The 15,149-nt window shown below is 35.0% G+C and overlaps 1 protein-coding gene across 1 annotated transcript; it reads right to left on the bottom strand.

Moving 5' to 3' along the window:
* Positions 1–6,933: 6,933 nt before the first annotated feature.
* LOC133287101 (transcription factor GTE1-like) lies at positions 6,934–14,923 on the bottom strand. The gene is made up of 8 exons (XM_061484659.1): positions 14,735–14,923; positions 13,971–14,174; positions 12,709–12,786; positions 12,236–12,460; positions 10,609–10,707; positions 10,441–10,499; positions 7,375–7,525; positions 6,934–7,236 (listed from the first exon to the last, which is right to left on the bottom strand). The coding sequence occupies exons 1-8, from the start codon at positions 14,816–14,818 to the stop codon at positions 7,039–7,041; spliced, it is 1,098 nt and encodes a 365-aa protein (XP_061340643.1). The 5' UTR covers positions 14,819–14,923; the 3' UTR covers positions 6,934–7,038.
* Positions 14,924–15,149: the final 226 nt, after the last annotated feature.

The following is a 15,149-nucleotide window of genomic DNA, read 5'->3' as shown; positions in this document are numbered from 1 at the left end:
TCATTTTATTACGCCTCATTAGGTTGTCAATAGGTCAATTCAAGTGTTTTTTCGTCATTTTCGCGTCAAATTACATTAGAACGCGAAAACCGCAAAATCCCCCCTTTTCTCCTTGGAGGTTCGGCCATATAGGTGTTATTTGGGGATTTATTTTTCTAAATTTTCTTTCTCATTTTATAACACTTCCTTAGGTTGCTTAGAGGCTAGTTCAATCGTCGTTTTTCCGTTTTACGACATTAACGCATCGTTTTGCGAAATATTTCACTCTAGGCTCATTTAGGTCTCTAAACACAATTCATTTTTCTCATTGATTCAAACACTTTCCAACCACAACACAGCCCATCTAAGTACCATATTACTACACAAATCATCATCCAAATCATTTTTCAACATCAATTCACTCATTTTTCCTCAAAAGTTCGAATCTTGCCCTATGACATTCCAAGGAATTTCCATTCAATTTTACTCACTCCAACCTTCACACAACCTATTATATCATCATACCATCATGCCACAACTCACCAATCAAAGCCCAACAAAATTTCAAAATTCAAAGTCATGACATTCCTCAAAATTTCTAAGTTAAAATTTCACAATTTTCATCAATAATTTTCATGGCATTTCTAGCTCTAATACATCATTTTAAGACATTATCATCTAATACACATTTTCCAATTGAGCTCTCTAACATCACCAATCACGAAATCAAGGTGTAGGGTTCATGAAAATAAACTACAATCAAACCATGTAAATGGGATGGAAATATACTCACAACCAAGGCTTGATGCTACCTCAAGACTCCTCCAAGCAATGGAAGCTCAAAGGAATCCATGAACCTCAAATTTCTCCAAAAATTCGCAGCTGAAAATGGCTAATATCTCACCAAAGAGAGGGTTTCAAGGGTAAAGGATACCACCAATGTGTTTGGAATGTTGTTTCCAATAAATTTCAACACAAAAATCACTTGATTTGGTGGAGAAATGACTAATTTACAAGGAATGGAATTTTTTCTCCAAGCTTTGGCCATGGAGGGCTGTCAAGTGTGAAGGAGAAGGGAAGGAGAGAGAGAAGATCGTGAGTTGTGAGGAAAAGTGAGGTGATTTAAGTGGATTTGAGTGTGATGGGTCCCCACACGCGATTTAACTTTAATCCAATCATCAATTTCAACTACAAATCCATAATCTACGTATTTTTCTGTTTCATGACATATTTTTGTTTCCTAAAAATACTGATAAAATTTTCACACTTAACAGTACAATTATACCGCAGTATTTTACACCGAAAAAATCACTATTCATCAATATTTCTCAAAATGACTTAATTCCATCAAATTTTATCAAATCATATTTCCTAACTCAACAAACCATTTATAACTCATATTTGAAACCTAGAGCTCAAAACTCAATCGGCACGTTTTACGGTGCAATCGTACCGCGATATTTTTACCCGCGAAAAACACTATTCACTGATTTTTCTGAAACTTGCTTATCCACTCAATTTTTCGTTCTGAACCCATTTCCAGGGTTATTTTTACCATCTGAGACCTTCTACTCAATTTTTATCTTCCTAGGGTTGCGTGTTGGCTAATTACCGTTTTGCCCTTTCTTTGTATTTTGGCCTAATCTTTAGGATTTTCACTAATCCATCACTTGATTGCTCACTTAATATTTTAATTACTTGATTTAAAATTGTGCGGTGTTATATTTTCCATGGTGAAACCCGCGGCCCTTGGAGAGAAAGAGAAGGGAAAGTGGTGATGAATAATCATACACATGTGGCTTAAGTGGTTTAAGTGAGGTGGGCCCCACTGCCACCTAACGTGATTTCAAAATAATTCAAAACTCCCTCTGATTCCCCTAAACGTCCATAATTTCATAACCTATTTAGAAAATCTAATTTTTAACATTAACTATGGTCCTTTAATTACCCTTGATCAGATGAATCTTGAGTTTTCTGGTCGTTCGGAGAAATTGCAGTTTTAAGCTGTTACATGCACCGTAGGCACGCTTCCCCAATCTTACTATTTTCTGTCAAACTTTATCAGAAATCATATTTCCTAGTCCTATACACCATTTATAACTTATATTCAAACCTAGAGCTCAAAATTCTATCAGCACGCTTTACAGTGCAACTGTACTGCGGTATTTTACCCGGTAAAAATACTATTCACCAAATTTTCTGAAACTTGCCTATCCACTCAATTTTTAGTTCTGAATCTATTTTCAGGGTTATTTTTATCATTTGAGTCCTCTTACTCAATTTTACCTTCCTAGGGTTACGTGTTTGGCTAATTACTGTTTTACCCTTCCTTTGTATTTTGACCTAATTTTCAGGATTTTCACTAATCCTACCTTTTAATCCGTATTTACTATATTAATACATATTTTAGAAGTGCGAGGTGTTATAATGGATGTTCCATAACCAAAGGTAATGCAGAAAATATATGGTACAATAATTGAAGAACACTACAAGTGTTTAGGATGAGCGAAACAGTGTTTAAAGCAAAAGGAATAGATCTACTGATCCATTGTTAAACAAGCTGTGTTCTAGGCTCGAGACTTTGTCTTTTGGACTTGTTTAGGTCTCTTTCATTGCCAAATCTGATTCCTCAGCTCATGAGTTTTTTGGTATTAGTCTTCTTTCAGTAGTGAAGAACATTCTGCCTATATTCACGCCTGTTTGGTGTTTAAGTGAATCAAACAAAATTAAGGAAAGAGTGAACGATAAATCATGTAATTGACATGATAACTAATTCAAAAAATACAGTTCGTGCCAAACAAGTCTAATAAGACCCAATTATAAAAGTATGGAATATATTTAAGGACGTAGATGTCATTATGGTAAAAATTAGGGTTGGTTTGGTAATTGACCAAGATTAGGTCAAAACTTAATTTAGATGGTTTAGTTAAATTGTGTGGCAAATTTCATAGATTCAAAGTACCTTAATTTAATTAGATGATGTCTAGATTAATTCTTAAAATTAAGTCAAAGTATAGAAATTAAATAACCAATAAGAAATGATGTAAATTAACAAGTTAGTAATGTAACTTAACTTTGTGAATTCTTTACATGATTTTCGATGCAAGAGTGATATATGTGCAACCTTAGAGTTTTAATTACATGAAGGTCAAAGTTTGATTAAAATCTACCAACTAGAATTAAGGTTGAAAAGTCTTGAAAGAATGGACCAATGAGAAGTTAGTTTAAATAATCAAAAAGGCAACTAAGAAAAAATGTATACACTTGGACATTTGCTAGTGTGCAAATCGGTTAGGTTCCTAGACCATTTGGTGTCCACATCAGATCACAAATGAACCTAGTCCATTTGGTGTCTAAATCATTTCTGTATATAACGGCTCTAAAAATGTGTTTTACAACAACACATGAGGCGTCCCCCATAATAGTAGTATATATATATATTTATGTTGTGATATATATATATATATATATATATATATATATATATATATCACAACATAATCAATATACTATCTACCATTAAATAAATCAATAACATCATCTATAGTGTATACACTTGGACATTTGCTTGTGTGCTCAGGACTAGAGTGTCTGATGCATTAGCTAGCGATTTGGATATATGTATATATATGTTTTGGTTCTCTGTTAAGAGGATGAATGTATATATTTTTGGTAGCATGACATATGGACATGTTTATATATATATATTATGTCATCTATATATATATATGTGTGTGTGTGTGTGTGTGTGTGTACAGTAGGTTTATGATGTGTTCATAAACAGGTATGTACGTATTATATTAGGAATGATATCAGGAATGGCACGGAGCCATATTCTGTATGTTTAAATTGGACTTTGTTGTTTTACAGGTGTAAAATATTTGATGGGAATTGATCCCAGGTTAATCCAGTTTACAACAGTTATGCTACTGTGTGATTTATCTAGAATGGTACAGGATATCGTATTCAGATAGATATTGACTGTCAAGAATGGTCATTCAATAATTAATTGTAAGGCCTGTGTACATATAAGACTGTACAGATATTTATAAATTAGAAAAGAATTATGTTTGGCAATATGTAAAGATAATTAAAAAGAAAAAAGTTATTCGTTATTTATATGATGTAGCTTTGCTAATTTTAAGTAAGTCTTCCGCTTAGGCATTTAGTTATGCTGCATTTTGAACCATATGTATGATAACTAATCGGTTACATATGGGGATGTTATAGTCTCCATCGTATATCTTCAATTTTCACACAAGGTTGATTATTTTTACTCATGATCAAAATATTTTCTCTTTGTTGTTGTCACATTATTATCAAAACATATTTTATATCTACATGCATCAAATTCTTATCAAAGTGAAATTTATACATTTTAAAAAAATGTATTTTAAGAAATCTTATCCGCTTTAATTTGACCAACCAACCTATGGTGCCTGAACACAATAACACTCACCTAGACTAGTTTAATAACTACAATTGATAAAAAAAAGTCTAAACTAGCCGACCAATAAACTTTTATTTTTAAAAATTTATTTGTTTACGTGAATGTTCTTATATAGATTTCATGGGATTGTATACATTTTTTAATATATAAATTTCATGTGATATGTAAATATTTTTAGGGAAATGTGTTTCTCATATTGCGTGAGATAATTTGTCTCATGCAACACACAAAAAAGTAGATGAGACCCACTTTTTCTTTCTTTCTCTCTCTCCTTCTTAGTGGGTCCCACCTATTTTTGTACGTGTTGCATGAGATAAATTGTCTCCTGCAACATGAGAAAAACCAAACCCATATTTTTATGGCATTGTTGAAAAAGTATGATTATAAGGGAGATATACAAAATTGTCCTATTTACAAAAACAAGGGAGATATACAAAATTGTTCTAACTATAAAGGCATTAATCTAATGAGCCATACTATGAAGTTGTGGGAGAGAGTTATTGAACATCGCTTGAGAAGAGACACTAAGGTTTCTGTAAATCAATTTGGATTTATGCCAGGAAGATGTACCATGGAAGCCATTTTCTTGATACGACAATTAATGAAAAGATATCGAGAAAAGAAGAAGGACTTACATATGGTGTTCATTGATCTTGAGAAAGCATATGATAGGATTCCAATAAATGTTTTATGGTGGGTCCTTGAGAAGAAAAAAGTACCATCAAAGTATGTAAAGGCAATCAAGGATATGTATGATGGGGCTACTACTTGTGTGAAAGCTTGTAATAGAACATCAAGTTATTTTCCTATCACGGTAGGTGTACACTAAGGTTCGGCTCTAAGTCCTTATCTCTTTGCCTTAGTAATGGATGAACTAACAAGAAATATTCAAGAGGAAGTGCCATGGTGTATGCTTTTTGCAGACGATATTGTGCTTATTGATGAGAACAAAGAAGATGTTAATAGAAAACTTGAATTGTGAAGAAGCACATTGGAATCTAAAGGACTCACATTAAGTCGGAGCAAGACTGAGTATTTGAAGTGAGTTTTCTCTGGCAAGAGATGAAGACCAAGATCCCGTGCACTTACTTGGCCAAGAGGTACCCAAGAAAGATACTTTTAGGTACCTATCCATTTTGCAAAAAGGTGAAGAGATGATGAGGATGTAAATCATAGAATCAGAGCAGGGTGGATGAAATGGCGTAGTGCATATGGGTTTTTGTGTGATCGCAAAATCCCCCTTAAGTTAAAAAGAAAATTCTATAGAACAGCAGTAAGACCTGCAATGCTATATGGAGCTGAATGTTGGCCAGCACACAGGCAACATGAGCATAAAATGGGAGTAGCACAGATGAGGATGTTAAGGTGGATGTGTGGTTATACGAGAATGGATAAGATGAGAAATGAAGATATTCGACGAAAGGTAGAAGTACTACCAGTGGCTGAAAAGATGAGAGAACATAGACTGAGGTGGTTTGGGCACGTAATAAGAAGGTCCCTGGATGCTCCCGTAAGAACAAAAATTTGTTACCAAGAGCTCAACACAAAGAAAGGTAGAGGTAGACCGAAACTTACTTGGAGGAAGGTAGTAAAGCAAGACTTAATGGAATATAGATTGGCGGATGGTGTGCCTTTGAACGAAATGGAGAAAATCTATATACATGGTGGAGGGTTAGACTCGTTGTTATTCTTATGTTCTAGAGGGTCTCTTTTTAGTCCTTTTTCCTCTTCATCTCCCCCTCTTCTTTTATATCACTTATATATATATATATATATATATATATATATATATATATATATATATATATATTATTAGTAATTTTATTTATTTTTTATTTTTTTATTTTTATCTTTTTTCACCCTTTCGTATCTTTTATTTGCGTTCGTCTACCACCGACCCCAATTAAATTAGGATAAATATGTTATTGATGATGTTGAAAAAGTATGATATAAAGCCATTAATATAACCTTTATTTAATAATTTAAGATTCATTCAGTAATCAAATATTATGATATTTTTTAGCATAGCTAAATAAAGCTATACATTATCCGCCCTTCCAAACCTAATGGGCTCTAGTGATGAGAAATGTATAATATAAAATCATTAACATAACTTTCACCTAATAATTTAAATTTTTGAATTGAATTGACGCCAATATAAAATTTGTAGTTTCTAATTTTATTATTTACATCATTCAAGTAATTTGAAGGGAGATTATTGTAATCTGACGCTAAATAGTTAGAATCTCAAGTATTATATGACGTGCTTAAAATGAATTTCTTTGCGATTTCCACAATAAGAATTAACGAACATCATCCTGTTTTGGCAGTGGATTTTCGAAAGAGGTTTCACTTTGTTCGGTTCTGCCTTGGATGATATATTGACAACAATTTTATCTTCACAATGACGTAAGATCTACTGAAAATTATGATTAAAATCGTTTCTTAACTCATAATGTAACCATACTTTGCTCAGAAGTATGCTAAATTACCAATATGGCAATCTTTAAATGGCAAAAAAAAGGAGGATAATTCCACACCATGCAATCAAATAAATCAACAATCAGGTATACGACAATCAACAACTTTGGCTCAATCACACTAGTGAATCAGAGAGTAGATAGTTTCCTAGTCCTTTTTACATTTGTCTTGGCATAAGAATCACAAAATTCTCTCTTCCTTTTGAAGTTGTTTTTCTTGTCGTCACTGTTATCATTATGGTTAACAGCTACGACCCCAGAAATGTTTCCTTGAACTTCTAGTGCATCTTTTACAAAAACCTTTAACTTCCACGAAGTGTAGTTGCTCTGTATACATTAGGGATAAAATTATGTGAAGCTAGAAACATGCTAAACAAAAAAATTACTTAAATAGGATAGGATGGAAAGAATTTGAAAATGCATGACAGTGAACATTATTAACTAGATACAATTAACATTACAGACCTGAGCTTCAAAGTCGAGGTCCACCTGTGCAACAGTAGATTGGAAGCTTGGGTTATTCTCAGCAACTATCTCCAATGCCCTGTCGACCTTTTCAGGAGACAATTTCACGAGAGCTATCCCAAGCATTTTCTTCTCTCGAGTAGACAGTTTCCTACGATATTGTCAGAGCAACAGTAAGCAGTGCAAAATATGCACATAGCAGTGCAAAATTAACAGTATACCATTTAAAAACAAATCAGGCATTTAAAGCACCAAACAGTCAATTATAAATGAAACATTAGATTGCTGTTTGGGCTACTGTAGACAAATGCTCAGTAAAGTACTGCAAATATTGTTCACATTACCGTAGCAGGTTATTGCAGCTATGTTAGACTGTTATACAATGTTTTTTTGTTCTTTTTGGTTATAGTTACTAAAGAAAGCAAGGTTTATATCTGATGGACCCCCCAATTCGAGTATAGAGAGGAAGAAGATGGAAAAATAAAGGTAAAGGCAGTGAGGCCTAAAACCAACCCAAGCCCAATGAAGAGAGTAATCAACATACCAAATCCAAGGAGGAGCGTGTAACTGCGGAGGAGGGGAATTTGATAGAGAAGGAAAAGGAGGAGTTTGTTAGGAGGATGGACACGTGAGTGGCTCTAAATGGCGAGGGAAGTGTGGATGGTGTGGAGAATGGAGAGTTAGTTTATAAGGGGGAAAGAAGGGGACATGAGGGGTATCTGAGAATATTGCAATAGCGGGGTTGGAAAGGGAAGCTCAATGAGGTGGTGGATTGCCTTGTTGAGGGAGTTCTGATTACTGTTATCATTTCTATATTGTCATTAGTGTTGAGAGTCTTAATTCTGTGTCCTGTATTAGTGGTGTGCTACTACATGTGAAGTCTGTAACTAAGGTGAAGAGTCAGTGTTGTTCTGTTCTTATTTCACCATTATCGTTGTATCTATAAAGGAGTTATCTCCATTTCCTCATTGCATCAATAGAAGTATTTTCTTGCTAATTATCTATGATTTTTTACTGTTACATTGCTAATTATCTATCAAATTGGTATCAAAGCTCTTGATCCTGAAAAGAAAAAAGAAAAAAGAAAAAAGAAGAAAACGTGGTGAATGGTAAGGTCACGCATGGAGGCTAAAGTAGAAGAAATCGAGCAGAGGTTGGGACAGATCGAACAAAGCACCGGTGGAATTGATGGTCGTCTGGTGGGAGTGGAAAATTCGATTCAGAAATTAAACGTTATGTTGATGCAGTTTATTGATCGACTGAAGCAACTCTTGGATAGGTAGGGACACAATAGAGGTGGAGCAGGGGAGAACGGAGGAGTTACAGGCAATGGAACATGGGAGAATGGAGGAGTCGCAAGTGGTGGAGGTATCGTGGGGAATGCAGGTGAGGAGGAAAGAATGCGGAGGGTGGAGGTCCCGTACTTTGCTGGGGATGATCCATATGGATTTACAGGGCGGAACGTTATTTTCGAATAAATCAGATCCCCATGGAAGAACAGGTGGAAATGGCGTTAGTTTGTCTGGAAGGAAGAGCTATAAACTGGTTCCAATGGTGGAACCTAGGAACCAGACCATCCGTTGGGATGATTTTCGCTTGGCTGTGCTGCAACGATTTCATTCAACCTCTTCAAGGAACCCCTACGAGGCTCTCATGTGCCTTCGACAAAACAGGTCTGTCGTGGAGTATCGAGAGAACTTTGAATTGTTGGCAGCGCTGCTCCGTCATGCTAATGATGGAATGATGCAAGTTGCATTCATTAATGGGCTGAGGGAAGAGATTCGTGCAGAAATCCGTCTGCATAATTTGAGAGACTTAGAAAACTTGATGTCCTTAGCTCAACGAATAGAGGAAAGAGAGACAGTGCTAGGGAGATTAGGGATGATGGTGGGGAAGAAGGGTAATGGGCCGAGGTTAAACAGAGCCAATTATGCCAGAATAGCCCTACCCAATAGGGTTGCTAGTGTGGAAAACAGACACAACGCATCTGTGGGTGGAGGGTGAAATAGGCCTGGACAAAGTTGGGCCAATTAATAATACCCTAAACGGATCTCCTGAGGTTCAAAACATTGGGGGTCCATCAATATCCTTTTAAGGGCTAGGATTTCTTTTAAATTACGGTTTTTATCCTACATAAAGAGAATTTGTAGAGTGCAACATGATTAACTCAGAATTTCTTAATAATAGAAGCTTATCTTCTATTTCCCTAATTGATAACCAGACTGTAAGCCAGATCTCTAAGCCCCTTTTCTTTCCTGTTGGAAATAGGTTCCTGATCTCTACAGTTGGAAATGACAAACAGTAGTTTTGGAAAGTGAAACTGTAATTAATAGTTAGTTGAATTTAAGGTATATCGTTAGATACTACAAGTAGGATTTCAGGATATTTGGAGGATACTTCTGTAAATGAGCTGTAGTTAGGATATAAGGAAAACAGAGGACAGAGAGAAGGATTATCGGGTGTTAAGACTTGAGTGTGTGCAGGAGTGGGAGAGACCAAGCTCTCGAACTCCTGGATATCAGCCACCGTAATTATTCTTTTTCTTTATATCAATATGTAAATAATAAATTCAACCAAAAAACTTATGCTGTCAAGTAAAAATCACATTAATAGTTTTATATATTATATCTCTAACACATCTCCACACGAACGAGCTTTTGGGCTTGAAATGTGGACAACACACCGACCCATTTTTTTTGGTTTAACTTGTACTGAACTTTTTGTTTTTATTAGAACATAACGACGATGAGGATTGAATTCGTGACCACTTGGTCATAGTCTCACAGACTCTGATATATAAAGAACCAATTCTTCCTAAAAGCTTAAGAGACCACAATAATGGTTTTATATATTATATCTCTAACCCAAAAAAAATTCATCTGTTTTCCTCAGAAATTCCTAAATTCTGGTCCAGTTCAATAACAATCATCTTGTCACAATAGCCAAGACTTCAATAAAAATCAAACCTCAACAATAGTAATAGGACATGAAACATACAGATGCAATAACATATTTACACTGCAATTTGACCTTAGTGACAAGGCTGAAGAATTTTTTTTCACAAACCTGAACTTCTGAATCGCCATTTCTTTGAGACTCTTCAAATGCATATCAATCTCAGAGAGCTGAAAAAACAGGTAGTTGAGTGCAAACCATCTGATATTCTCCGAAGTGGTAGCTAACAAATGATTTTAATGGCACTGAAAAGCACAATACTAGAAAACAGTAACTAACCTCAATGCCTAAATCCCTAGCCATATTGGCATAACTGGTTTCCTGAGAAAGCTGCATGTCTTGTTGTGCCTGTGCTTCTTCCTCTAACTGTCTCTTTTCCTGACATAATCAAATATGGCAAGGTGAAGACACATTACATAGGATGACCAAAATATCAGCGGTCACTATAAGTGCAACCTCCTTAGTTGTACGTAAGAGTTTTATTTCTTTAAAGAAGAAATTCATTAAGATAAATAGAAGATGAATACGATGAGATAGCAGGCTAAGAGATCCTCCTTAAAAAAAAGAAATACAAACAAAATATAACCAAAAAAGCCAAAAACCAAAATCAAAAACACAATAAAGCAAAGCTACCTTGTGCCTTTACATATCTGTAAGCAAGGTTGTCAAACTTGATTCCCACCTAGGATCGGATAGGGGGAGTGGACATATAAAACATAGGATGTAACATGGAACGGAAGATCCTACCTCTAATATATATGTGTCGATATATATATGAGGTATGTATGTATATAACATGTTAGAGTATAATATAAACCATTAAAGAGGCCCTCACCCAATAGTTTAAGCTTTTGGGTTGAATTAGTTCTTTACATTGTACTAGAGCCAAGTGTCCCGAGTTTGATCCTCGCTGCCCCCCATTTTCTTTGTGAAATTTCTTAGCATAAGTAGGCTGCGCCTGATGCATTATCCACCTTTCAAGCCCAATGGGCTCTCTTGTGAGAGGGCGTGTTAGAGTATAATATAAACCATTAAAGAGACTCTCACCCAATAACTTAAGATTTTGGGTTGAATTGGTTCTTTACATAACACATTAGCCAAAATACCTTTAAAATTATAACCAATGCTTAAATAAACCTGAATTCAAAATACATAATAAGTTCCTTTTTACTTTTATTTCTTATTTTAAATTTGTTAGATCTTCAATCATAGTATATTCTTATTTTTATATTGAGTAATAATTAATTTGGGCTAACATTTGTGGCCCTTTCTCTAGTATCTCAGTAAAATGGAAAAAAAGAAAAAGTAAAAAAACAATGAGTTCAAAAATGTGTTTTACTAAGTGGGGGTTCCTCTTATCTTTCCCATTCCTTTCCATTGCCAACACCAACAGATCCACAAGTAGCACAGCAGCAAGAGACCAAGGGTGTCACAGCAGTAACAACAAGGTAAGGCATCATCTCACATGTGAGCAATCCTCTGCCACTTCAAACACAACATTATCAAATTTTAATCACAAATTTCAGTTAAAGCAAGATCACAGCAGTGACTGGGACAGGGATTCTTGGTTTGAGATAGTTTCATGTTGGGTTTGGGATGGGTATTTTCTAAAATTTGGCTGCTCATCCAAGTGCATTTTTTAGTTCTGTTGGGTTCGCCTGGATTGTAAGATCCTCCTTCTAATTCTACATGCTGGGCTGTGATCCCAGGACAATCAAGACAGAAATGAGTTTGTCCTGGGATCGAGATTGCTGCATCCCTCCAAATTGGTAGGATTGCGATATTGACAACCATGTCTATAAGGGAAACCCCTCCAATAAGACCATGAACTTTAGACCCAGTCCCTTAAAATATCTGTAAGAAAGCTTCTTCAAAATAAAGGAAACTATTTTGGAAATTGATTTACCTCTTCAGCAACTTTAGGTAAAAGTTGCAGCCATTTCTCCTCAAATTTTTCCAGCAATGTCTTTGCCATAACGTGGACATCATGTTTTTCATTGTTGTATTTCATTGCATTCTTAAATATCAACCTTACATCTGCGTATATCTCCTGGACATTCTTATAGCCACTGCCGTCCTTAGCTTCCATTTTACTTTTTATCGTACTGAAATCCATGGGCTTATCAATAACCTAGGGCAGAAAATTAAACAAATATTTTTAGAGACACAATCAAAGACAAACAGTAAACAAATAACTCTGTTATAAAAGATAGATGGTCCACTAGCGAAACCAGTCACTTTGAGAAACGCCAAACCAACAAAGTATGTTGAACATATTTGGTTATAGGCAAGACAAAAAAATTAAAATGAGAATTATGCATAAAAGATAACTATAGTCTAGACCAAGAGAAAAGCTTTAAAAAGAAGGAATGGCATTACCTCATAATAGTCGTGAAGCCCAAGACCTTCTACATCTACAGGATCCAGAAAGGGCCAAGCCCATTTATGCTGAGTAATCTGAGAAGCTTCAAATACATCACTACTGAGTTTTCGCAGGAAATTTGGTAGGGTCAATATATTCAACAGAAAAGGGGAGAAGGTCATTTATTTTGTAGTAGCCAAGCATATGAGTTGAGTATATGATGGTTCCACGAGTTTGACAATCTTTGCTCAAGTCAAGATAAATGGAAGCAACAACAACCAAGCCTTGGGTAGGCTACATGAATCAATCAAACCCCATTGGATTCTATTGGAATATATGGAAAATATCTCATAATATATTGATTATATCTATGAAAACTTTAGAGTATCTTAGACTATCTCTTAGGAATAGTTTCCTTATTTCTTTATATTTCATGATTTATTTCCTTATTAAATTAGGATTTGGAGTCTAATATTGATATAGATGAGGATTAATGCTTTGTAGTTTGTATTGCATCTTAACATATCCTTCATAACAATATCAATATAGTTTTATTATTCTGAGTATTCATTTTGCTCCATCTATACCTAAATCCCAATAAATTGAAGTTTAAATAGACTATCAAATGCCAAATTTTCAATAAGACTAAAACCATTCAGAGCAAAGATCAGGATTAAATGGAAGAGACAGACAAAAAAAGTAATAGTTGGAAATCCAAGCTGCAGGGAAGGTAAAGGATGTAAATGTCACAGAGGAAATCCTAAAAATGAGTAATCAGTCAGATATTCAGGTGGGGCAAGCTTAAGGATGTGTAATAGGAGGTAGGGACCAGTGGAGAGTGATAGAGCCACTCTGGTAACAGGACAAATGTGTATAGTAGGTGAACTGAACCTAGTTAAGGACAACTATAGGAATTTCAATACAGGCCCCATCTGCCCTACAAGTCTAAACAAATAATAATAATTGACCAATAAAAACTAAAAAGTAGATTGCCAGTATAAACAAGCTTAATCTGGGATAAAGATGACAGCAAAAAATAGGATTACGAGTTCCTATAAGACCCAGTTTTGAGATTTTGAAAATGTTCAGTATCCCTCAAAAGGTACACTCAAAACAAATTTATTTTATGGCGGACAACTACAGAAATGCCAAGTTCAAATCATGATTGTAAGTAAAATGAAATCCAAATATAAGGAGATCCAGGAGAAAGTAAATTCATATAGATCATCAAAATTAAAATAAAATAAAACACAAAAAGTTGCAAAGTGTTTGCACATGCCTGACGCAATATTGTGGAAAATTGGCGCATAAGCTCTTGCATTCTCTTTGCAGCAGCAGTTTCTGTTCGGGACGAATCTTGCGGCGGCTTTTTAGTGCCAACAAGATGCTTCTCCCCACCCTTCTCTTTTACAACAGAGCAACCTTTAGAATTATTAACTTGAACATTACAGAACTGTTCAACCTCGACCAATTGCTTCTCAATCTGCACAGGGCACTACAAGGTTATTTTTTTCTCAGAATTTCACTGTTCAGAACTTATAAATACCAATAAGCCTACAAATTCATGGCAGAAAATACACACTTAGCATCAAACATTCAAACATTAAAAAAAAATCCTTTTAAATTGAAAAATCTACATATACAAAACACCGGTTTATTTAGAAGAGTCTGGTCCTGCCCTAATGATAAAAGACCAAAATGCCCAAAATCAGTACATTGCAGCTAAACTAACTTATGCTTAACTCAAGTGGCAATATAAGTTCCGAAGGACGGATGAATCGCCAAGGGCAAGGTTCGAATACTGAGAGAGAGAGAGAGAGAGAGAGAATCTTTGGATCCGTAGTTGAATAATTGTCATCCAACTCAGACTCAGGATTAGTCCTATATCTAATGGATACATACCCTTATCAGTGCCCTGCGCCTCAATGGAATAATTAGATTTTATGTTATGAGACAAAGCAGACAACAAGTATTATTAGCATATGGTAATTGGTAGGTATCACATTAAAAAAATTAAAAAAGGAATTGCAACATCAAGTTCACCTTGTGAACTCTGGTAAGAATTTCATCAATAGAACCCCTAAAACCCTCCAAATCATTAACCTGATCACCAACGATTGAGTCCATCTCGATTAAACTACAAAACTTGGGAGAATTTTGTCGAAACTACGATCTTGAGCTCAATTTGGACTTCGGAGTCATATCCCAATTTGTGTAACTCTCGTTTTTCTCTCCGTCTTGTTCTTCACGCCCCCAGGACATTCGTAATATTGTATTAATATTATAGCCGCATTTTCCTTTATTTTTTTATTTAATTTTTTATTGAAGACAATGCTTGTATTCAATAGACTTTCAATAATTTTTTGTGAAATTAATGGCATAACTCACAATTAACATTATCATTTAAATTTCTATGCTTATTTTCTTATCAATTATCTTCTTGTGCTTTTATTTCATC

This window comes from Gastrolobium bilobum, unplaced genomic scaffold (assembly GCF_033153095.1).
Source record: "Gastrolobium bilobum isolate Gb01-03AN ecotype WA unplaced genomic scaffold, APGP_CSIRO_Gbil_v1 utg17522, whole genome shotgun sequence".
Lineage (NCBI taxonomy): Eukaryota > Viridiplantae > Streptophyta > Magnoliopsida > Fabales > Fabaceae > Gastrolobium > Gastrolobium bilobum.
Note: the sequence above shows the minus strand (reverse complement) of the source record. Positions and strands in the feature narration are given on the sequence as shown.

What these genes read in the sequence shown, in the direction of transcription:
- LOC133287101 (XM_061484659.1), bottom strand. Translation starts at nt 14,818, where the DNA reads ATGGACTCAATCGTTGGTGATCAGGTTAATGATTTGGAGGGTTTTAGG. An exon ending in TACCTAAAGTTGCTGAAGAG is followed by an intron (nt 10,708 to 12,235) that starts GTAAATCAATTT and finishes TGATTATGTCAG; the next exon opens with GAAAAGAGACAGTTAGAGGA. An exon ending in CTAGGGATTTAGGCATTGAG is followed by an intron (nt 10,500 to 10,608) that starts GTTAGTTACTGT and finishes CTGTTTTTTCAG; the next exon opens with CTCTCTGAGATTGATATGCA.